The sequence below is a fragment of the Ictalurus furcatus genome, chromosome 16 (genome assembly GCF_023375685.1).
Source record: "Ictalurus furcatus strain D&B chromosome 16, Billie_1.0, whole genome shotgun sequence".
NCBI classification, from domain to species: domain Eukaryota; kingdom Metazoa; phylum Chordata; class Actinopteri; order Siluriformes; family Ictaluridae; genus Ictalurus; species Ictalurus furcatus.
The window spans coordinates 15008133-15032003 of NC_071270.1; the positions used below are offsets into that span (position 1 = coordinate 15008133).

Genomic DNA, 23871 nt, shown 5'->3' on the forward strand with positions numbered 1-23871 from the left:
AAAGCAGGCCTAATAATAAGCATGTGTAATTAGACTGAGTCATAAACAGGAACAGTGTAATTCATGCAGCTTTCTGCGGCTGGGAAAAACACACAGATAAACACCGAGGAGTCTTTGTGCCTTCTTCAGGCTCTCAACATTTATTGAATTTAAAACAGGAGGAAAAAAACAAAAAACAAATGTGTCACTTCAAAGCAGCGAGAACGACAACAAACACTGGTCTAAAAACTACTAAAGAGTGTATGCTAATGTTCAGCCCATGTTTTTCTTCCTTCAATCCGTTCACAGTCCACCTTTGTTCATAGGCAGGTTGAACATGTCCGCCGCTTTGTAGCCAGTAGTGGTTAGTGTTCATCTCGATGTGGACACGGTGCCTCATATACAAGCATTTCTCCGAGAAACAAATCAAATTAAGACAATGCAGAATCAAGCGAGAACAAGAAAAAAAATGTTACTTTAGAGACTCAAAATGGTGGCACCGCTGTGTGGAGCCGTGATAGCAGTGTCCTCGACCACGAAGCCTCATCACTTGCTCTTGGCTGGTTTCTCGGTTTTCTTGGGCAAAAGAACAGCTTGGATGTTTGGCAACACTCCGCCCTGGGCGATGGTAACGCCGCCTAAAAGTTTATTCAGCTCCTCGTCGTTGCGGACGGCGAGCTGCAGATGGCGGGGGATGATCCTGGTCTTTTTGTTGTCTCTCGCTGCGTTTCCGGCCAGCTCGAGGATTTCAGCAGTCAGGTATTCCAGCACAGCGGCCAGATACACGGGCGCCCCCGCGCCTACCCGCTCCGCGTAGTTCCCTTTGCGTAACAGTCTGTGGACACGACCCACTGGAAACTGAAGTCCAGCTCTGGATGAACGAGATTTGGCCTTAGCTCGGGCCTTTCCTCCGGTTTTGCCCCTGCCGGACATATTCAAACCACAATAACGCTAGACAGTAATGTTTACAACTAGCTCTGTGTTTCAATCGCAGTCACCGCGCTGTATTATGATGTAAGCAGGGTTTGTTATTTATACCCCTGTCCTGACTCGGATTGGACGAGCTGCATCGCTACACCGCGACCAATTACACCACACTGTGTGTCGCGCGACCCAACGCAAACATCCTATCAGAGTCGAGTCTGCTTTTACTGTAATTTGCAAGCGAATTCTATAAATAGAGGCGAATCCACCGCGCATAAAGTATACAGAGCTGAACCGAGGAGATTTGAGGTTATTTTGACGAACTGAAAAGATGCCCGAACCGTCGAAAACCGCCCCAGCACCTAAGAAGGGCTCGAAAAAGGCTGTGACCAAGACACAGAAGAAGGGGGACAAGAAAAGGCGCAAGACCAGGAAAGAAAGCTATGCCATTTACGTGTACAAAGTGTTAAAACAAGTCCACCCGGACACTGGTATTTCATCCAAAGCAATGGGCATCATGAATTCATTTGTGAATGACATCTTCGAGCGCATAGCCGGCGAAGCGTCACGCCTGGCTCATTACAACAAGCGGTCGACCATCACATCCCGAGAGATTCAGACCGCCGTGCGCCTGCTTTTGCCAGGAGAACTGGCCAAACACGCCGTGTCCGAGGGCACCAAGGCAGTGACTAAGTACACAAGCTCCAAGTGAAGGTAGGAGCACAAGATGGACTGAACGGAAGAGGCGCCTACGGAAGACGGAAGTGAGCTCTGCTCTTTGATACCGCATGTTTATTCCGGGGTTATTTTGAAGGCATTTTACAAAAAAGAAGAAGAAAAACCCTGTATATTGCAGCCATTCGTCTTTTCTTTCTTGCTTTTATTGAATGTTTGTCCTGAAATGTACTTGTTTGCATGTGTGAATGAAGGCACAGCTTTCCTCATGTATGTAACACACTTGGTGCTGTTTAGCTCCAGAATCGCTGTGGTGCCTGACAGAAAACCTGGGGACATTTGGGGGTGGGACACGATTTTATGTACTGTATGTATATGTCTTGATAATGAACATTAGTTCACAATGACTTTTGTCAACTCTCAGAATAAACACGTTGACACCAGTGCATTCCTGAAGTTTATTGATGTATAGTTGATCATAATAGCGTGACTGGCATCACTAATGACATGATCGTGATCAGGAATCCTGAAAAAAAGTTTTAAGATCAGTGTTAATGTTTTAAACGCTATCCTGTTTTAGTGAGAATTGCATCAAAATCATATTCTAAGGTGTGGTACCTTTTTGTAAAATGTGCTACAAGGCTACCCTTGCTTCTTAAGGAAACACAAATTAAACAAAACACCAGCACAAACTGTAGGGTTAGGCTTTTTAAGGATTTGCATTTTGCCTTTTATGAGTTCTTCCATTATCTTTAGTGTCCTCATTCTCCAAGAGACTCATGGCAAAACCTGTTTTCAAATATTTTAATAGGTAGTCTTACCTTGTTCTGGAATTTATTTATTTATTTTTTTGATTTACAGTTTGAACATCATTGATTTTTTTTTTTTTCAGTGAGCATTAGCTTGGTTACATTTTAGCACCAGGTTTGTGTAATAACCTCTGATTTGTTTGGTTTCAGCCCTTTGACAGTAATATAAAAAATGTAACGACCCACACTCCTGACCCTAGTAGATCTGTATTGCTGCTATACTTTATACATTTCCTAATTCTAACTTTATAATCTTGATTTTAAATTTAGCTGTCATGGGTTTATATCTGTGTTTGCCTTTCAAAACAGTGTCTCATCACATTAGCAACTGTAAAATTGGACTACATCATACTGACCTGTTTCAGTGACCCAAACACTACTTGATGCTTTGTGGAAGCTACTGGTATTGTACTTCTTTTCTTTCTACGTGCACTAAATGCCCTGTACCAAAAGAAATGAGGGTGTGTTTGGTGTTAGCTGCTAGAATTCTTGGCACGCTTGGCATCTAACTCTTAGCTTTCATTATCATTCTGAGCTGCAAGTTTGCTGTGACGAAAAAAAGGCAGACGCCCTTATCCAGAGCAACTTTATACTTTGTAGTCGTGATCAAATACATTTCCTCATGCTAGTACAAAAACAAGTCTAATAATACTATCATGTTAAGGAATTGAGACTGCTTTAAATCTGATGGAAGCAGCTATTGTAAGCCAGGGTGAGCGAGGCACAGGAGTTGGGTGATGTGGGAGAACTTGAGGGACTTTCCCAGGTTCAGTTGTTTAGGGGAAACTTTAATCCTTTTTTTTTTTTTTTAAATTAGGGTTTTTTCTATTAACTGCATTACATATCCAGGGTTCCCATGGGTCATGGAATTTCTGGAATGTCATGGAAATTTAATGTGTCTATTCCAGTCAAGGAAAGTCAGGGAATTTGATCATTTTGGGGTTGAAGTCATGGAATATCAGAGAATTTTGTTTGTAAATTTTTCAAATGTATTAGCTAAAATGTGATCTCTCTCTCTCTCTCTCTCTCTCTCTATATATATATATGTAAAGAAAAGACTGATTTTATATATATATAATCAGTCTTTTCTTTTTCTTTATTTTTTTAGTGTGCTCATTTGCTGAATGTGACACGGTGTTATGGATTAAAAATGTACTTAAAATGGCTTACAGTACCTTGTAAATGAATTGATTTTATTTCCATTAAAGAAATATATTTTATTTTATTAGGACCATTTTGTTTATGAGGTGTAAAGACTAGTCATGAGATAAGTATATATTCTTTTTAAGCAATGAAAACTAAGTTTTGCACTGAAAATATCTGTTAACCAGGAAATCAAGCTTACAGATTTAATGGGTTAAAATAGTTAGTTTTTTTCTGCTCAATATCCAGGCAATACATTGTACCATTCTTCATACAGTAGGTCATGGAAATTCAAGATTTTGGTCAGGGAAAAGTCATGGAATTTTACATTTGACTTGGGGCGGGAACCCTGATATCAAAAGCTTTCACTGTATTCAGTCTGGATTTGAGGTAGTAATAAATACTGAAAAAAAAAATCACAGAGGGCAAACATGAGTGTAGAGAAAGGAGAAAGGCTTTTATTTTCTCCCAGAACCTTATATTTTACACATCTGTATAACAATTATCAATGTACATCATTATTTTTCTGCATCTCATTTTTTGCATGTAATGTATATTGTATTCACACTCTGAACATTTTATTAGGAACACCTGTACATTTACACATTCATTTAGCAGATGTTTTTGTCCAAAGCAAATTACAAATGAAAAAATACAAGCAAAGCAATATTTCAAGCAGAGAACAATACAAGTAGCGCTAGCATCCTCACACCATACTGTACGCCTACTCATTTATGCAATTATCCAATCAGCCAATTGTGTGGCAGCAGTGCAATGCATATCAGGCAGATATGAGCCAGCAGCTTCAAGTAATGTTCATATCAATCATCAGTGAAGCAAAAAATGTGATTTTGACTGTGACATGATTGCTGGTGCGAGACAGGCTGGTTTGAGTATTTCTATAACTGCTTATCTCCTGGCATTTTCACAGACAACAGTCTCTAGCATTCAATCAGAATGGTGCAATAAAGAAACATTATTCAGTGAGTGAAAGTTCTATGGATGAAAATGTCTTGTTGATGAGAGGGGGCAACTGAGAATGGCCAGAGTGGTTCGAGCTGACAGAAACAACATGACTACATGGACCCACCCTGCCTTGTGTCAACAGTCCAGGCTGGTGGAGGTGGTGTAATGTTGTGGGGAATGTTTTCTTGGTACAATTTGTGCCCGTTAATACCAATCATCGATTTAATGCCACAGCCTTTTTGAGTATTGTTGCTGACCATGTGCATCCCTTCATGGCCACAATTTACCCATCTCCTAATGGCTACTTCCAGCATGATAATACACCATGTCACAAAGCAAAAGTCATCTCAAACTGGTTTCCTGAACATGACAATGTTCAGTGTTCTTCAGTGGCCTTCCCAGTCCACCGGATCTGAATCCAATAGAATACATTTGGGATGTGGTAGAACAGGAGATTTGCAGCATGAAAATGCACCTGAAAAATCTGTAGGAATTGCATGATGCAATCATGTCAACATAGAGTCAATAACTGAGGCTGTCTTGAGAGCAAAGGGCAGCCTTACCCAGTATCAGTATAGTGTTCCTAATAAAGTGCTCAGTGAGTGTATGTACTGAATGTGTGTATCTTCTTTTACAAACTTATCTGTACGTTAGATGATCCTGTTACAGACCGTGTTGCTTTAAGTTTGACATACCAAAATCTTAAACATCTTTCAGTCAGATGGATACTAAACCCCTGGTATATGTATACCCTTGTGGGTTTTCAAAGAACAGTAATTGAAATACATTACGTGACATGGAGAAAGATTTAAAAAAAAGATTTTATTAACAGCTTAGAAACAAAATATCCCTTTCCCCAGACATTATATACTATTTCTTCAACAGACCAGAAACAAAGACAATGGAACAGTGAAAAGAATGGGAACGGATGAAAAGGAGGAATAAAGAATTTGCACTTTTACTTTCTTGAAACGGCAAAAGCTCTCATGGGAAGTAAAAAACCATAGAACTTCCTTAATGTCATTGCAGTCAAAGGAGTCCCTGGTAGTATTATCCCCAATTCACTGGTAATATAAGTAAGTGGATGTGGTTGCATTTAAAAAAAAAAAAAAAAAAAGCTAATCAGTGGTGTTAACCTACGCTCACTGTCTACTATATTAGAAACACCTGTACGCCTGCTCATTCATGCAATTATCCCATCAGCCAATCATATGACAACAGCACAATACATACAATCATGCAGATACAGGTCAAACACTTCAGTTAATGTTCACAACAAACAACCATTCATTCAGTGAGTGGTAGTACTGCAGGCAGAAATTTTCAGTTCAGAGGAAGACTACGGTAACTCAAATAAGCACTTTTTACAACCGTAGTGAGCTGAGAAGCATCTCAGAACCAGCAACATGTCAAGCCTACAACAGAAGACCATATTGGAGTTCTACTACTATCAGCCAAGAACAGTAATCTGAGGCTACAGTGGACACAGGCTCACTGAAACTGCACGGATGATCAGAAAAACATAGCCTGATCAGAAGAAATCGAGATTCATTAGAAGTACACAAATGGTATGGTCATAATTTGGCACCAACAGCATGAATTTATTGACCCAACCTTCTTTGTGTCAACAGATCAAGCTGGTGGAGGTGGTGTAATGGTGTGGGGAATGTTTTCTTAGCAAGCACATACTCTGACCATTCTCATTAAAGTGATCTTGATCATCAGCAAGGCATTTCCACTCACAGAACCACTTTGTGTTTCTCTCTCACCGTTGTAAGCTCTAGATACTGTTGTGTATGAAAATCCCAGATCATCAGTAGAAATACTCTAACGAACCTGTCCTGCACCAGCCATCCTGTTTGATGTGAACATTAACTGAAGCTCTTGACCTGCATCTCCATGCTTGTAAGCACTACAGTACTGCCATACGATTGTCTGGTTGGATAATTACATGAACGAGTGGGTGTACAGGTGTTCCTAATAATGTGGTCAGTCAGTGTATAATGCAAGTGCACGGACATGATGGGACTGAATACTGAAGTGACATGGTCCACATACAGAAACTGAATTTATACAAGGGCAAAGTAAAAAATTTTGTTATTGTACTTCACTGATAAAGAATTCTGCATTTATAGACATGATTCATGCATTTCTAGACAATTCTGCATTTCTAGACATAACAAATGCCTACGAAAGGAGTAGTCTTAAAAGACTTATACTTTACATTTTTTGTCATCCTGTCTGGTTATACAAATTACCAGAAATTTTATTGTCGATGACCATCTGGACGGGGAAGAAAGTTTTAAATCATATTCAAATTCATCTTGCATTTCTTCTCAAATGCATCTAGAATTTAAGATTTTAGGTTGAAAGTCTAAACTCCAGCACAAAAATGTTATACTATTTGTGAAGACACGGTGAACTTGACATGGAGTGAGCTCATTTTGTGAATGTATAACCCCAATAGCAAGTACACAGAGACTGAGGGAAATTCTGCAATGTGTACATTCTATACAGACAGACAGGATTAACACAGGCTGTAGTTGCCTGTAAACCTTCAAGTTGAATGTATTCGGTTTCAGTAGATCACACAGTAGAGCTACTATATGAAAATGCTGACGTTACCTAAAATGCTCCGAAATATTGGTGTTATGTGAGGAGAAAAGATGTTTTAAAAAAAAAAAAAAAAAAAAAAAAAAAAAAAGGATGTTTTATCACAGTCAATAAATACGACAACACAAAAAATGAGATGTTCCAGTGGTTATAATTCATCTCCTATATGGTTTTGTGAATCATCTCCTGTTGTTTCTGTCAAAAAACAAAACAAACATGTACACAATCATTTACATGGGTAAAATTTAAAACTTGCACTGAAGAAAACAGTTCATGAACTGAGTTTTGTATGATTGTGTGTTTGGGTTAAGCCTAATTTACTGCTTATGATTAAACATGTTAGGTTTTTTTTTTTTGTGTGTGCGAATATGGTCACCTTTGGTTTGGTTAATAAAAAAAAAAAAGGTTAAACAAATCTGGTTTAGATTTCATATGTACAGTGCTTTGCATATGTAAACGGTTATGGAGGGCAGTAGACAGAGATGCAGTCAAGAGACCAAGGGTAACACTCAACATGATGCTACCACTGCCATGCTTCAATGATGGGATGATGTTCTCAGGGTGATGAGTAGTGTGGTGTTTCTGCCAACTGTAGCACTTTCGTCAGCCAGATAACATTTTCTAACACGACTGCTGAGTTATGAACTTTTTTACTTTCACACTATCCATTGTTACCCAGATGAGGATGGGTTCCCGTCTGAGTCTGGTTCATCTTAAGGTTTCTCTCTCATATCATCTTAGGGAGTTTTTCCCTCACCACCGGCTTGTTCCATAGGTATTAATCCACACACTTAAAATCTGTATCCTGTGTTTATATATTTCTATAAAGCTGCTTTGAGACAATATCCATTGTAAAAATCGCTAAACAAATCAAATAGAAACTCAATTCAATTTCAATTCAGTCATGTCTCTTCGCAAATTTCAAACATGGTTTTATATGGCTAGTCATTCTTCCATAGCGCACAATTTTGTGGAGTGGCCAGGCTATGGTAGTCCTGTGAACAGCTTCTCCCATCTGGGGTATGGAGTTACCCTTGGCCTCGTGAAACAAAAGCCTAATTGTGCAAACGATGTAATACTATGCATTCTGTGAACACTTGTTCAACAAACTGTATGTTTGTGTACCAAGTAAGTTACCTTTGTCTTCTTTTTCTTCTGCTATTGTTGGCTCTGTCTCAGTATCTTCCTTTTTATTCTCCTTGGTGGGAGGTTCCTCTACTGGTTTCACCTCCTCAGCTCCATCTGGAACATCAAAGATTTTTCAGCATGCACCAAATTCAACATGAGTGGAAGCTACAACAGAAAAACCAAGAGTCAAGGACTCGACTGTGAGTCATTTTTCCTCTTACTGGACTCATCTTTGGGAGAGATGACTTTCTCCGAGTCAGTGGTGTTAGTTTTGCCATTGTCAGAGCTGGTGGAGTTCTTTTCTTTAGGTTTTGGTTTGGGCTTTGGCTTAGCAAACTTGGCTTTGTTGAGCAGGTAGGTGACCTCTCTGTCTAAGAGGGAGAGTTTGGCCTCAATGTCTTTAGATAGCAGCACGGGTCTCTCTGTAGGAGAGCGTTTCTCCTGCTCAGCCACAGTTTCATTCTTCCAGGTCTACCAATAATAAAATAAACATGGGAAAAGAGGAGAACATCAGCTAAGTAATTAAGAGCTCACATTTGGACAAGGAATAGTCAGTATTGCTTTATTACATACCATAGTCTCATTTATGACTTTCTCCAAGGTCTTCAGCTCAACTTCAGTAAAAATCTGATCATCTTCTGAAATCAATTTAGCACCCCTGAATAGAAAACCAATTGATTAAGCAAAAGCCTGTCACATCAAACCCTCCAATTCCTTAATGCTTTAAAAGCAAACAAACTACAAAACACTGAAATCTGGACAAGGGCATCTGTTAAAAGCAGTATGCTAGCAAAATATACCATTAGGATTTTACTCTGTTTAAATCGTCCTGAGACTCACTTCAGGAACATGGTAGAGTGGTTGAGCATGCTGTCGAGTGCTGCTAGTCTGTCTGGCCATTTTTTCCTCTCATCCACTCGGAAGAACATGGCTTTGCACAGCTTCTTCAGCTCGGTCAGCTTCTCCTTCAGCTCTTTGGTTCCTGCTGAATATCCCTCTTCATCCAACCATGCTGAAGCCTCACTGAGCTTGCTGGAGATTGCCTCCTTCTCCTCTTCAGAGACCACAGCCTGGTACTCATCCTGGTACAGCTTATCCTGTAGAGGGAGGAAAGATGGGTCATTAAGACAATAAAAGCTCATTTCTAAACTAAGGGCACTTTCACACCCATTAGTCTGTGTAGAAATCAGAGCAAAAAAACGATACATTTGGTTTGATTTCATCCATCCATTTTCTGTACCACTTATCCTAAACAGGGTCGTGGGGTAGCTGGAGCCTATCCCAGGGGGATTGGGGCACTCAACGGCTGCTCCCTACGAGCACCCCTGCTCTGGGGGACACCCTGGACATGGTGCCAACCTATCCCAGTGCTCAATTGCACACACATTCACGGACTACAGACAATTTGGAAATGCCAAATCAGCCTACAACGCAAGTCTTTGCTTTTAAACGAAAATGGTATAAAGCCTTTGCCTGTAGAAATCATGCGGAAATCACAAAAATCACCCACTCACAACTGGACGTGGACCAAGGCCACCTCACCAAGGCATTCTCAAATTATTATTATTTTTTTTTAAAACACCAAAGCATGATTGCTGTGTTCTCACCTGCCAAAATGAACCGCACCAAAAAGGCATACGCACCAGGGTTCAATTCAAAAGGATTCAAGACTGCATAAGTGAAAGCACCCTAAATTATTCAGGCCATATAATCAAAGACTATTTAAATCTGGGTACAACAATACTGGAAAACAATTCTGAAGATCTTCTATTAGATGCATTATTAAAATTACAGCACTCTCATCACTCATGCCATAAGCATTAGTTGAGCTGCAGAAAAGCAAATGGAGTACAACAAGTTGTACCTGAGTCTCAAAGACGAATGCCTCCAGACTGTTTAGTGACTTTTCCCTCTCTTGTTTTTCCAGATCTCGGTCTGTCAGATCCTGCAGTCTGAAGGGAAAGGGCGAGAAACAGTGATCATATCACCAGACACTTTCATCCATGGCACTCAAAATTAACATCTATTCTGCTATAGAAAACAGACAGCCACTTCAAATGCTTACTTCTTTTTGGAGTCATCAATGTCTTCTGGGCTAGGATTAAGTACATCATTAACCTCCAACTCCACTCCAATATCTACTGAGATTTTGCTCTTTTTCAGGGGTTTGGGTTTATTCTCTGCCTCCTTCTCTTCCTCTTTTGCTCCGGCTGCTTTCTCCTCATCAGATTTTTCTGATGCCTCAGCCACCTTCTCTGCCTGTGTGATGAGGATTTAGTATTTGATTGGGAAGGCTTTGACGTTACATCAGTGCTTAACTTTACAAGCCAAAGTTCTTTAAGTAATCACAAATGCTTTAAAGTGAAATGTATGTGACATTAGCAAAGAAATGCACTGTAGAGACAGAGAGAGAGAGAGAAATCCTTACTGTTTAAAATAAAGCTTTCTTACCTGAGGCTCCTCTTTGTCAGAGCCTTCATCAGATTTCTTCTCCTCAGCCTGAGGCTCTTCTTTGCTTTTCTCCTCAGTCTTAGATTGCTCTTGGGCAGCCTCATCAGTCTTCTGCACCACCTCTTCCTGCTCTTTTCCAGCTTCAGGAGGAACCTCCTCTTCATCCTGAAACAAAAACATGGCAAAAGTTGTAAAAACATGAGAAATAAAATATTTGGTCAAACTGAAAGTTGCCATGTTGAGCGAGTTTGTGCAGTAAATCAGAATTGGAGCCAGAGCTCACACGGTAGATACGACCGGTCGGACAGCGCGCCCGCCTTTCTCCAGACCATTTGTTCATGGACACACTCCTGCCTTCACGCCAGAAGCAAACATGTTGAGAGTTACTACCTGAACTTATGATGAAGCATTGAATACTATGCCAAAGTAGTAAGTACAGAAATATTGATTAATAAGTAAAGTGCAAAATTATATTCAACACAACCTATTTAAGGAAAATAATAATTACTATTATTTTTTTTAAATCACTGCTGTCCATGATCTGTATCTAGCTCCGACACCTGCAGAATGGAGAAGTGCACTTCTATGCGCCACTATTTCTTTTGGTGGAGTTCATTTTAGCTAAGGTTATACAGTCAATAGTAAATTGTTGTGAAATTTAGCTAGTGTTAGCTGCATTGATTTGTGCAATCACTTCATTCACTCACATTGGTTTGCTAGTTATAATATCAATACAAGAGCTAGCTTAGTCATCAGAATGAGCAACATACTGGTAAATATGCAAAGAACACCCAGAACAAGACCTGTCTTTAATACAGAACAGTGAAGAGCTTCAGTTGTATGTTGAAAAAGTGTGCATGCATGAGGCTTGACTCGTCCAAATCTGTCAATCATTGCATCAACCACCCCATCTTAAATTACGATCAAATTACTCCTAGAAAATGCATTTATTTTAAGGACATGTACGAACGACAGAACACTATTCCTGCTTGTGCTCCATTTAATTATATGGGAATGGGCAGGGTTACAAATTGTACTGCGGCCAGCCACTTTTTGGGTTCACTTTTGAACTCCTGTTACAACGTCCACCCACATACAATATAAAGGTTTTGGGGTGGACAAAGTAGCCTGGGCTGTTAGTGTTTTCCCCCAATAGATTAGATGTGGACAAGTGGATTTCACAACCAGAAAAAGGAGAAAATTACTCATTACCGATTTTCACAAAAACAAATGTCAACTTACGTTTACATTTATGGCATTTGGCAGACTCCCTTATCCAGTGCGACTTACATTTATCTCAATTTATACAACGGAGCATTTGAGGGTTAAGAGCCTTATTAGGTGGATTAGTGAGTGTGCCTTAATTACAGATTAACGTTTCAGAATCAGAAACCTACAATTATGTGGAAACACTGATGAAACCTGGCAAAATAAGAGAGCACTACAAATGTGTGATGTACGTTAGAAACTTTGTTAGAAGACAACAATAATCCTATACTTCATTTCCCTTAGTCTGTATGAATGCATTAACTAGTTAACTAGCTTGCCATATTATTAGCTACCAGATTTTAGCCTAGTCAGTTAGGTTTCCAGGAACCAAAACATGGGACTGGGCAGCAAACTGGAGCCTTTACTTGCCTAATGGACTAGCTAATGAATGCATAATTGTTTTCACCCCTACTGAGGTGTAGGCTAGTTCTGTGCATAGATTTCTTAATGTTGAACTGTACCTGTACTGCTTCTGTCACATTAGCAGTGGGCTCTGTGCTCCCACCTCCAAACAGGCTGGAAATAGTGTTCCCCAATTCTTTAAGGACAAAAAAAAAGAAGATTTTTTTTTAAATAAACTTGGATGCAACAGGGAGCTTAGTAGAAAAGGGGCCAGCCACTAGAATAGAACAGAACCTACTAGTGAGAGTTGATTCTTCCTCTTTCTCCTCTACAACAGTCTCGAACACTGACTCCACCTGCAACATGTTTAACATTACTGTTGTCAGTAGTACTCCATACAACTGTTATTACAGAAACAATTATATAAATCAGAGCGGTAATAGAATGAATGAGAGAGAGAATAATTTAACTGACCCTGTCTAAAATGAGCAAACCACTCTCATCCATGTTGAAATGGGCCTTGATGCCTTTGGACTCGGCGTCAGAGTGCTTCTTAAAGCTGTCGCCCACCCCAGACAGCTTCACTGTGGTCAGGTTCACAGAGCCAAACATCCTGATAGAAAATAATTGTTAGTGTAGCTTACAATGATCTCCAAGCAACTACAATTATTTTTTTTAAGTCATACAAAAGTAGCTAAACTGAACTGATCATAAGCAGACAAATCAGAGTGTTAAAATTGCTGACAACCTGTAGAAAAAAAATAACCCACTGTATCGGAGATGATAAACATTAAAAGCTGGCTGTAGTTCAACGAGTCTAGTTTTCTAAATATGAACCAACTCTGCTACTGTAGCAGATCCTCTGTTGTGTCTGGTCCGAATGAGCTGCCTCAGCTGGTTAGATAAGAGACTAGCTACAGGGCTAGAGACATTAAGTCAGAATGGGAAGATTTTTCATAAACACTCAGATTTTTCCATTTTATTTACCCTCTCTGGTCCGATTAGTGAACGGACAACATGGTTGTTGAAATATAGGGTGTCCAAGAAGTCTCCATACATATGGGAAAGTCATACATTTCGGAAATACTTCGTTTATATTACATATATTGTTTTATCAAATAGACTTTAAGAATGCCTTTGACAAAAGAAGGACTTACTGAAAATCATTCTCATGGCTGGATCTGGAAGTTGTCGCAAGGTTGAGATGGACTTTAACAGGAAACATGGCAAGCAAATCATACACACAAGATTGCTGCCGAACTTGTTAACAAATTTAAAAAGACTAAGTTTTGCGGACCGACCAAGAAGTGGACGTCCACGAACGTCCACTGAAGAAGGCACAACCAACGTGGTGTTGGCAAACATAGTCCCATATGTATGGAGGCTTTTGGGACAGTCTGTATAGCTATTGTTGCCATTTATTCATGTTAGATGGATCTTTATAAATGAGGAATTTTACATAGATTCAAAAATTTTAGTCGAATACCCCACTGCAATATTGTCTCTATAATTTTTTCCTGAAATGATCATGCATTGAATTGTGTCTGCTTTTCTTACTCTTGCAGTAAACTCACTTCTGATCCTCTTGGCTGAGGAAGCTGAGGTCTCCATAGTTAATGTTGAAAATGAAGTCATCGGTGTAACGGTTGAAGGTGATGACTTTGCGCTGGGGATATGGCGCCATCCTCTGAAACAAAATGCGCTTGTTGTGCTTGATTCCCTTTGCACCTTCATCTTCATCAGTCTCACGGCTAAATTCCACCTAAGAAGGAGGTGTTAAGAGAATTTTTAAGAACATAATTAAAAAGTGCCAACGAGCATCATTCAACCATCAGACCCGAGGCGTTGTTCGCTTACCTGTATCGGAAAGACGGCTGCGTCTCGGACCAGAAAAGGTTTGACTTTAAATGCTTTACTCAGAGCTGCAGCCTGGTACACTGCACCCATAGCTGCTGCCTCATCAGCATTTATGTTCTTTGCCAGCTCTTCTCTACAGGGAACAGGACGGGTTAACAATGGCTCCAGAATGACAGTACTGCACAATTTTATAATAATATTGTCCAATGGTCCATTTTCTTTGGGATCAGTAATTGTTGCTCATGGATACACAAAGCAGACCTCTGCTAGCTTTAGTAATTGTGTGGCAACCTGGGAAAACCCTTTACATGCTGAACATTTTATATTTTCTATTATATACAGATCGAAAAATAATGCTGTTTTCCTGACCCAATATACATTGTGTGTTTTGCATTCATCTCAACAACAATTAAATTAACAGCATTTATTTAAAAAAAAAAAAAAAAAAAAAAAAGGATTCCATTCTGCAGACATTTTGACAGCCGGTATCTGATTACAAACTGAATTGATAAGACTTGCATCCGCTGTCATATGGCAGGTAACTAATCAAGAATTTTATCAAAGCCTGACATTGATGTTTGTTAATCTGGCTCAGGAAGACTGCCCAGACAAGATTAAAAAATACATTCAATTTCAATTAAATTTTATTTGTATATGGACCTTGTCACAAAGCAGTCGTATAAATATAAATATATAAATTCTGGACATTTTAAATTTATAAAATTATCCTGAATGAGCAAGCCAGAGGTGAAAGTGGTGAGGAAAAACTCCCTGGGATGACATGAGGAAGAAACCTTTAGAGGAACCAGACTCAAAATGGAACCCACGCTCATCTGGGTGACACCGGATAGTGCGATTATAAATAATTTCCCTTATAACTGTATACTATATTAGTCACAAAGTGAAACTGTGTAACCAGGAGCTTATGAACAGTTTCTCAGTTTGAGCATCAAAGTCATTTCTGAACTTTTTGGAGCAATTGCAGTCCTGTGGCTGCAATTAAATAAAAACTATAAATAAATAAATATGCACGTGTTGTTTTAGTGAAATTTAACTATGGCATCAGAGTATTCTGTAATATTTGACAAAACAATTTTTAAATCTTTTAGAAAAATCAGCCCCGACGATGGGTTTTCCCAGATTCCCAGACTCCACCTAGTGTGAATGGTTCAGGCTGTTAAGTGGAATGAGTTCCACTTAACAGCCTGAACCATGCAGACAGAAGAAGACAAAAAGTTGCACCTGCGAGAGGAAAACTTACTTATTTGTTGCTTTGAGAAGCACATCCTGTACTCTGGGAACTCGTGTGGCTCCTCCAACCAGAATGACTTGTTCAATCTCATCCTGCAGAACCAAACGTCATGTTCACATTAAAGGGGAAATGCACATATTGTACTAATAAGAAGCTATAATGATGAAAATAACGTTATGTAGAGGCCTTTACCAAAGACATCTCAGAAGCAGCAAGCGCCTGCTGCACTGGTACTGGCACTCGGTCAAAGAGATCAGCGCACAGAGCCTCGAACTCAGCACGGGTCACCTTGGCCTTGAAGTCGATATCATCCATCAGCCCCTCAATCTGGATGGGAAAGCAGAAAAAGCTTCAAAGTCTAAGCATTTGATTCTAAAGTTCATAAGCAAAGTAAAAATCATTTTATATTTAAACTTGAAATAAGTTTTCCCTGAAGGCTTTACACATTAAATCCTAAAGTTTAAGAGAGTAAAATTTCAGTGACCTTTCTTTATTAATAACACAGCAAACAGTCAGTGTACGTGTGTGTGTGTGCATCTCTTAATGCATAGCCCCTTCTTACCTGGGCTACATGTTCAGCATTTGCGCTCAGTACTGTCTTGAGTCTTTGCGCCTCCTTCAGCAGCTTGGCCATGGCGCGCGAGTTCTCAGTTACGTCTTTCTTTGATTTCTTTTGCTCATTGAAAATTTTGGCTAGGTGGTCCCTCAGTCTCAGCTCCATTTCAAAACCCCCAAGAGTCCTATCAAAGCTAAACACAAAGGACAACAGTACTGTTCAACAGAGGCACACGTATATTAAAATCGTTTACATCATTTTTTTTCTTCCAAACCCACTGAGGCATAAATATAGTTTACGATATAAATAGTCTGCCGTATGAAATTTAAATAAACAAACAAACAAACAAACAAACAAACAAACAAATAAATAAGACAAAACCAAATCAGACTTTGCCTTTTAAAGGCAAATAAACTTTTTTTTTTTATTATTTAAAGTGATTCCATAGCACAGGCGTGTATATTTTTATTAGCCGATTCTTTGACCAATTTTTCAAGCTGTAGTTTAAGATAAAAGGTCATGCACTGTGGTAACTGATGCAATAAAGCCTTAAATAAGACTTAAGGGACACTGCAGTAAAAAGTAAATCTGGTGTAACCATTCATATTTGTTTATTACAGCAAAAACAAAATGGCTACACAATGCCATACACCTTTAAATGAGAGTATATTGAAGAGCTGTGCCTGCATGTAGAGCAAGAGGACACAGGGAGAGGCGACATTCAATCCAGAGAACCTGAGAGCATCAGCAGTTACAGGGAATCTGCTGCTAACTTAAATAAATAAATAAATAAATAAATAAATACATAAATAAATAAATAGATAACCACTAATGGGGCAAATGTGGAATCCATCTTCCTAGATGTATGGGTGAATTCAGAGTAACAGGCTAACAACATTCATTCCCAGTTATTTTCCTAATTAAATATATAACCATATTCATAGATCATCACATTTCAATCATTACTCTGAAGCAAACGCTTTGATCCATGAAGCATTTGTAATGTTCTGACATGCAACCCTAACGTTTAGGAGTTGTAATTTGGCCATTCTTGTTAAAAACGTGTCATAGTCGACATGATTTTTTTGTACATTAGTACAGAATTTCACATTATATATTTACATTAGTTTTTCCCACTGTAGTGCATTGTTTTAGTACTCAGTGTAATTCTGTTATTTAAATGGCACCATGTCTTTCAATTTTTGTAGTCTAAAATTTAAAAAAAAAAAAAAAAAAAAAAGTCACAACTTTTTGTTTAAAGAAATCATTACGCATGTATGCAAGATGTTAATTTCAACTATAATAATGAATAATAATAAGTCAGGCGAAATTACAGAATCATGCTAGACAAGAAGACACCATCAGCTCCAGATTAGCTTGTATGTAGCGCACAACACTGAGGCGATTTATACTGCAATCTAGAGATGTACTCAAAAACATTTCATTGTATTAAAAAAAATGGAAAAAACAGATGTGCTACAAAAATGTAAACACCACACACACCCCCCCCCCCCAACCCATGATGTACCAGACTGAATCATACTTATTAACTGCTGTATATTATGCTGTAATACTTTGGCCAAAATAAATAAATAAATAAATAAATAACAATCATTTGTATGACAGCTCAGTGGGCTGAAAACGAACATAGTCTCAATTTTAATGATTTGTCTACAAAATGATGTGTTCTCATAAAATGTGTATTATGCTATATTGGCCAGCAAGTAGCAAAACCAACCAGCTTGCAATTTTTTTCCCTACCCAGTAGTACTGATAAACACTACATTGTTTCATTTGATCAATATATATTTAAAATTTATCTCGTGTCAAATGTCACCATCTTACTGTTGGTTCAAAATGAATCGATTGACTGATCCCAGGCACTGAAAACTGAGTCAATCCCAAAGTTTAGTGTCGAGTCCACAAAATGTTTTTGGTAATAATCCAACCAACTGATTAACCACCCAAACAAAGATTATCAAAATAATTATTAGCCGCAGCCATTTAAAAAAAAAAAAATTAAAAAAATTAAAGCAAACCACATGTCACAACTATTGGCACCCCCACATAGCATAGTACTTTGCACAATGTAACATCAGCACAATGTGAAGCACTAACCCAACTCCACGGATCTGCAGCTGAGGCTGTGTGCCTGCCTCTTTGGTCTTTACTGTCTGGTAAGTGACTATAGTGGCTGTTGTACTGCCTGAGCCCATGTCATAAAACATCACATTCTGTTTAGAGGGGGAAAAAATATTTTAAGACAATATTAAGAGTGAGAACATAAAATTTACATTTGAATTTTTCCTTCCTGCCTGCTTAATTTGAGATACCTGGGCAGTTGAGTTGATGTCTTTCCTCCTGAAGAGTCCATAGTTCAATGCCACAGCTGTATTATCATTGATGAGCTGAAGGACCTTCAAACCTGCAATCTGAGCAGCCTGTAGGACTGCCCTACGTTCTGCCTGGTTAAAAAAGGCCGGCACGGTGATGACTGCATCTTTAATGGTTTGTTCTGTGAAGACAAACGTACAAAGAGCCACACTTAGATTCCTCTAAATCAACGTGTCACAGCAGTATTTCACAAAGGCAGTCAGACAGACAAACCTGCAAAGTCCTCAGCCAGGCCACGAGAGTAGTTCAGTACCATGCCCAAGAGCTCTTCTGGAGTATACTGCATCTCCCTGTGGAATACAAAGAAGCAATATGTAGAGCAATATGGGCAAACTGCAGTAAATGTTGCAGTTAGACTACTCATTGATTCCTACAATGAGTAATACTGCTTATTATAGTCTACCGGCTTTATATAAACAATCACTGAAAGGATCAAGGTACAAGTATTTAAATACAGAAATCACTATTTGAGTCAGAGGCAACTGCACTATAATGAGGTTCATTATAAAAAAAAATTAAATAAATTAAATAAATAATAAAAAAAAGCAACAAGAATTAAATTCCTCTGTATTTAACCATTCTGGACATCAAATGAATGCACTTGGACAATAAAATGTGATTAAACTAACTGTTTCTCACCATAGCGGCTAACAAAGTTAACCAGTTGAGATCATTTCTGTTTGAAAGCTACTAGCAAGCTAGCTACGCTCAAGCATATTGAGACAGCCGATGAGATACTCAACAACTACATCAGGAGTAGATATGATGTTATAAGATAAAGTGCCATTTCCCCACTATTACCACATGCTTTTAATCATTTTAATAGAACTGTTTGCAGGTATTTTTTTCCCCATCATCATTAATATGGAAAGTTTGGTTGACTGTTTGGTTGTGCTTTAATGATGCATTCTCAAAACCACCACTGCTTGGCATCCACCCAAAATCCATGAGTGCATCTCACTTATCTATTTAACTCTACAGATCAAGCGGTGATTTTATTTCGCATACCTCAGAGATGATGTATGAAATAGCTAGGTTCAAAACCCATTTTGTCATATGTTCATATGATAGTAAAATATGAACGTAATTGAATAGCCCATCAAGTACATCAAGACATTACTTTATAACAAGGCTGCATATATTTCAAATTTGTTATTTCTCCGTTACATTTTCTCAAATAGTAGAAAGGCACTGCTGTCTGAACGTTTGCTTAATAGCTTAATGATATAGTGATGTGGGGAAAGTTCCATTAATACATATGCAAGGAGTAGCTGTAGAGTACTTCAGTAATAAAAGTAAATGGCACACAGTTTCTAGAGAAACAGGATGCTTCGGTTATTTTTATTTTATAACAACACCCACTATAGTGCTGTACAATAGGATATTTAGATCACAAACGTACTGCAACCATCTTCAGGAATCACTGATTTTATAACTACAGTGCTACTCATTGTAACATCTGCCTAGACACTTTCACTCCTAGTTGAATTTTTTTTCTCCTTTCCCTGGTTACTTTAATACAGTGGTTTTCAAAGTGGGGGCCAGGGGGGCCTCAACAATTTGGTGTGCCCATCCCTCCCACTAGTATGTTTTCTCTTTCTCACTCTCAGACAACCACACATACACACACACACTCAATTCCTAATGTAATGTAAAGATGTAAGATGTTATTAATAAATAAAAGGGGGATATACTCAGAAGTCTGTATTTTTAATGTGTTTTAAAGACATCTTGCAAAAGGGGGGCCTCAGTCAAATGTTAATGCCATTTCAGGGCCCTTGCCTTGGAAAAGTTTGGGAACCCCTGCTTTAATATATAAAAGCTAAGCATATTTTTTTTTTGTTTTTCACAACCTTCTGTGTAAACTCTAGAGACTGTTGTATGTGAAAATCCCAGGAGATCAGCGGTTCCTGAAATACTCAAACCAGCCCATCTGGCACCAACAACCATGCCACGGTTGAAGTCCCAGAGATCACACTCCCCCGCCCCCCCAATTCCGATGTTCGATGTGAACATTAACTGAAGCGCTTGACATGTATTTGCATGATTTTATGCATCGTGCTGCTACCAGATGATTGAATAATCATTGCATGTTCAGGTGCTCCTAATAAAGTGGACAGTGAGTGTATATTCAAACCCAGCATAAACAATACATACACATACATTATATATGTGGGAATGACAGATTACTCACTCAGAGTATTTGAAATACACTGTTCCCCTCTTTTCATCTCGGAGTACCTGGTGTTCAGGAAAGTGTTTCTGATACTGCGCAACCTGTAGGTTATCAGCAGTCTTTCCCAAAAGGCTCTGGAGATACCTGTACACCACTTTGGGATTCTTCACAGACTGAAATGAGCACACATGAAAATTCAATTGAACTCTTTAGAGGAAGTGATGTGAACTTAATTGTAGTTAAAAGAAAACTGTCAGAAAAAAGGACTCACTACTCCCATAGCGCTGTCCCCAAAAAGTCTTTCATTTTCTTTTAAGCATACAGCCACTGGAGTTTTCCTTCTGGACTCCCTGAAGAAAACAAAACCAAATAAAAATATCACTGACTTTTAAGGAGAACATATTCATCACCAACAAAAAAAAAAAACAGGATTTCAGGTTTCGTACTTGTTCAGAGCGATTTCCATCGGCACACCAGGCTTAACAATAGCGACTTTCATCCATTCGCTTCCCAGGTCTACCGACATCACAGCAACTGAAGCTTTTCAACAGAAAGGAATGACGATTAAGACACTTCAATCGAGCAAAATGTAAAATCTGAGAACTGACGACCTTGGTTGAATCTTTTTGAACAAGTATGCAATAACAGTGAATGAAACATCCAAAAAAAAAAAATTATGTTCCCTGTGACCAGAACACATTCATTTATTTATAGCAAAAAACTATTGACATTAGAGTATGTTTATGTAATGATGTGTACACAGACAAAACTCAAAATCTAAGCCTCAGATGATTGCAGTTTGTGCTTCACCTGTTGGAGAAGGAAGGAGTGCTAGGGCGAGGCAGAACAACACCGATAACGGCAGCTTTTCCCTCATTGTAACCTGAAAGAAAAAGGAAACCCCAACAGGTCTTAGAATACAGAACAGTTCAAGCAATCCACATTGTTATGGCCGTTCAAGCCATGCAAATCATTCAAAGCATGCTCAGCGTGAAGCAGACAGCCATGACTACCCAGGTTCCTGTTATTACATTATCTAGTTCAGGACTCTTTTGATGATTTCCCAACTTGAACAGGCCAAGTAAACCCAGTAAAGAACCAATAACTTAACAGAAGTGTGAAAGCAATCAATCAATCAATCAATCAATAAATAAATAAATAAATGTTGTGCTGGACTCCAGCTGAACACCTGATCTATAGAAGATGCACATCATGTGGAGACAAACAGGTATAGCCAAGCAGAGTTTCTATACAGAAGCTATTCTCACATGCATATGCAAGACCTGTTTCCTCAAACCAAAGCAAAACTGTTCTGGGGTCAGAATAAAATAGCAACTTCCACTACCCTGCTTTCAAACACGTGGACTTGATTACTGTGGTGCACACAGCCATCTAACACACATATTGCTCTGTTAGGTCATGTATTAATACATATTAGAGATATATACACGTGTGCATTTCGTTTAGCAAATTGTTGATTGGTCTCTTGAACTTCTCAACGTAAACAAACAGATCTAACAGCCATCCCTAGCAGGATAGGTTAACACTGGAGTGTGGAAACTTCTGGTCCTGTTGCCTTTGTCTAATCATGACGCACACAAAGCAGATAACCGGATCTCGTGAAGGGACCACGAGAGATCCACATTCAAACCGGAGGCTTTAAAGCGACTCATGATGATTATACAAATCTATTGCTCAACTATAAAGTTAAAAAACACAAAGATTTAAGGAGAATGTATGCGTGACTTAAAGTAAGTGTAATTGAAGAGCAGTTAGCAGGCTGCTCTTAGCTAGCTAGCGGATAAAAAAATTAAATAAAAAAAATTAAAAAAAAAAAAAAGCACAAGCAAGCCTAAGATCTTATAACGCTGACTAGGTGTGAAGACGGGAACCGGAAATATACACAGATGTTAACGTAACCATTGGCAAGTTCATGGCGCTCGAGATAAAAATGCAATGTGGTGAAACTTACCTTGAGTGGTAGAAGTTTTTCTATCGGAACTGAATGACTGGTGCAGGTGAAGCTGATCTGACAGCGTGGACAATAAGAAAAGCTCTCCGTGCACTGCTCGAATTTAAATACTGCTCCCTGGTAAACGTGAAATTAATGCCGATTGAGTGAATCCCATGCGGCGTCGATGATTTATAGTCACGCTGCACAGCGTTGTCTTGAGATCAGTGCTACAACAGTCACCGGCTCGTTACAGCCACCGGGCCCCTGGACGCGGCGTGATCTCATTGGATCCACACGCCTCGCTGTTCCGCGAGTTAAGCGCTGACCCGGTAGGCTGCTCGCCCCGCCCATTTAGGACTAAATCCGCCGCGCTGATTGGTCCACGTGCAAAGCATATTTCGAATGGTCATATATTGCACACACAGGCGTATCTGATTGGTCCACGTTAAATGGGCGTACCGATAACATCGCAGACATCTTACCGTTTATTTATGCGACAATTTGTAGTTTATAACCGACGCTTTGACGTAGTTCATCGTGTTGTGTCGTAGCCAAGTACAGAACTATATTCTATAGACATATTAATATCTTTAACATCTTTTTAGCAGTAATTCTGTGAAAAGCCTGGTGAATAAAGGTTCAGCAACCAATGCAGTACGAATACGGAAATGAACCAGTGAACCAATAAGAAACTACACTAATACACACAGCTATAACTTTAAAACCACTGATAGGTGACGTGAATAACAGTGATTATCTCGTTACAAAGGCACCTGTGGAGGGATGGGATATATTAGGCAGCAAATGAACAGTCAGTTCTCATAGTTGATGTGATGGAAGCAGGAAAAATGGGCAAGCGTAAGGATCTGAGCGACTTTGACGAGGGCCAAATTGTGTTAGCTAGATAACTGGGTCAGAGCGTCTCTAAAAAGGCAGGTCTTGAGGTCTTTTCATGGTAGTACTGGTTAGTACCTACCAAAAATGGTCCAAGGAAGGACTACTGATAAACCAGCAACAGTGTCGTGGGTCCCCAAGGCTCCTCAAGGGCGAAGGCTAGCCCGTCTGTTTTGATCCCACAGAAGAGCTACTGTAGCACAAATTGCTGAAAAATTGCTGTGATTGGAGAGTGAATGCATTTCAGTGTGACATGACTGCAACACACTGATGAAAGTCAAATCCAATACAACAGGGAATTATGTTGATTCATGAAGGCAGTAATTTAATTCTGAAAAAAGCAATCCCCTACTAATTGTTTTCACTGAAGAGTTCAATCGATGTAATGCAAAAAATCTTTGAGGTGTGGCACATTGTCCTAATGAAAAAAAATCATATTTTTCCCAGAGTGATTTGCATTTATATCTAGTTCAGAGTCTTCTCTGAAGA

General features: G+C 39.0%; 3 protein-coding genes across 3 annotated transcripts; 1 reads left to right on the top strand and 2 right to left on the bottom strand.

The window, feature by feature from the left end:
- Positions 1-110: 110 nt before the first annotated feature.
- Positions 111-996, bottom strand: LOC128620250 (histone H2A). The gene has a single exon (XM_053645069.1). The coding sequence runs from the start codon at positions 910-912 to the stop codon at positions 526-528; it is 387 nt and encodes a 128-aa protein (XP_053501044.1). The 5' UTR covers positions 913-996; the 3' UTR covers positions 111-525.
- Positions 997-1172: 176 nt separating this feature from the next.
- LOC128620251 (histone H2B 3) lies at positions 1173-2026 on the top strand. The gene has a single exon (XM_053645070.1). It carries the CDS (start codon positions 1235-1237, stop codon positions 1613-1615), a length of 381 nt encoding a protein of 126 aa, XP_053501045.1. The 5' UTR covers positions 1173-1234; the 3' UTR covers positions 1616-2026.
- Positions 2027-3966: 1940 nt separating this feature from the next.
- hyou1 (hypoxia up-regulated 1) lies at positions 3967-23673 on the bottom strand. Its single transcript, XM_053645037.1, has 24 exons — positions 22507-23673; positions 21345-21417; positions 20981-21074; positions 20806-20884; positions 20553-20707; positions 18572-18648; positions 18298-18479; positions 18083-18198; positions 15971-16157; positions 15601-15735; positions 15418-15500; positions 14157-14289; positions 13874-14061; positions 12774-12912; positions 12598-12655; positions 12419-12495; positions 10689-10853; positions 10303-10496; positions 10102-10189; positions 9078-9334; positions 8811-8895; positions 8459-8708; positions 8247-8351; positions 3967-7304 (listed from the first exon to the last, which is right to left on the bottom strand). Exons 2-24 carry the CDS (start codon positions 21409-21411, stop codon positions 7258-7260), a joined length of 2961 nt encoding a protein of 986 aa, XP_053501012.1. The 5' UTR covers positions 21412-21417; positions 22507-23673; the 3' UTR covers positions 3967-7257.
- Positions 23674-23871: the final 198 nt, after the last annotated feature.

Coding starts and splice junctions, on each gene's coding strand:
- LOC128620251 (XM_053645070.1), top strand. CDS start 1,235: ATGCCCGAACCGTCGAAAACCGCCCCAGCACCTAAGAAGGGCTCGAAA.
- LOC128620250 (XM_053645069.1), bottom strand. CDS start 912: ATGTCCGGCAGGGGCAAAACCGGAGGAAAGGCCCGAGCTAAGGCCAAA.
- hyou1 (XM_053645037.1), bottom strand. CDS start 21,411: ATGAGGGAAAAGCTGCCGTTATCGGTGTTGTTCTGCCTCGCCCTAGCA. Junction 20,708..20,805: donor GGGACAGCGCTATGGGAGTA/GTGAGTCCTTTT, acceptor TGCTCATTTCAG/TCTGTGAAGAATCCCAAAGT. Junction 14,290..15,417: donor CTTCTCAAAGCAACAAATAA/GTAAGTTTTCCT, acceptor TGTTCCCTGTAG/AGAAGAGCTGGCAAAGAACA.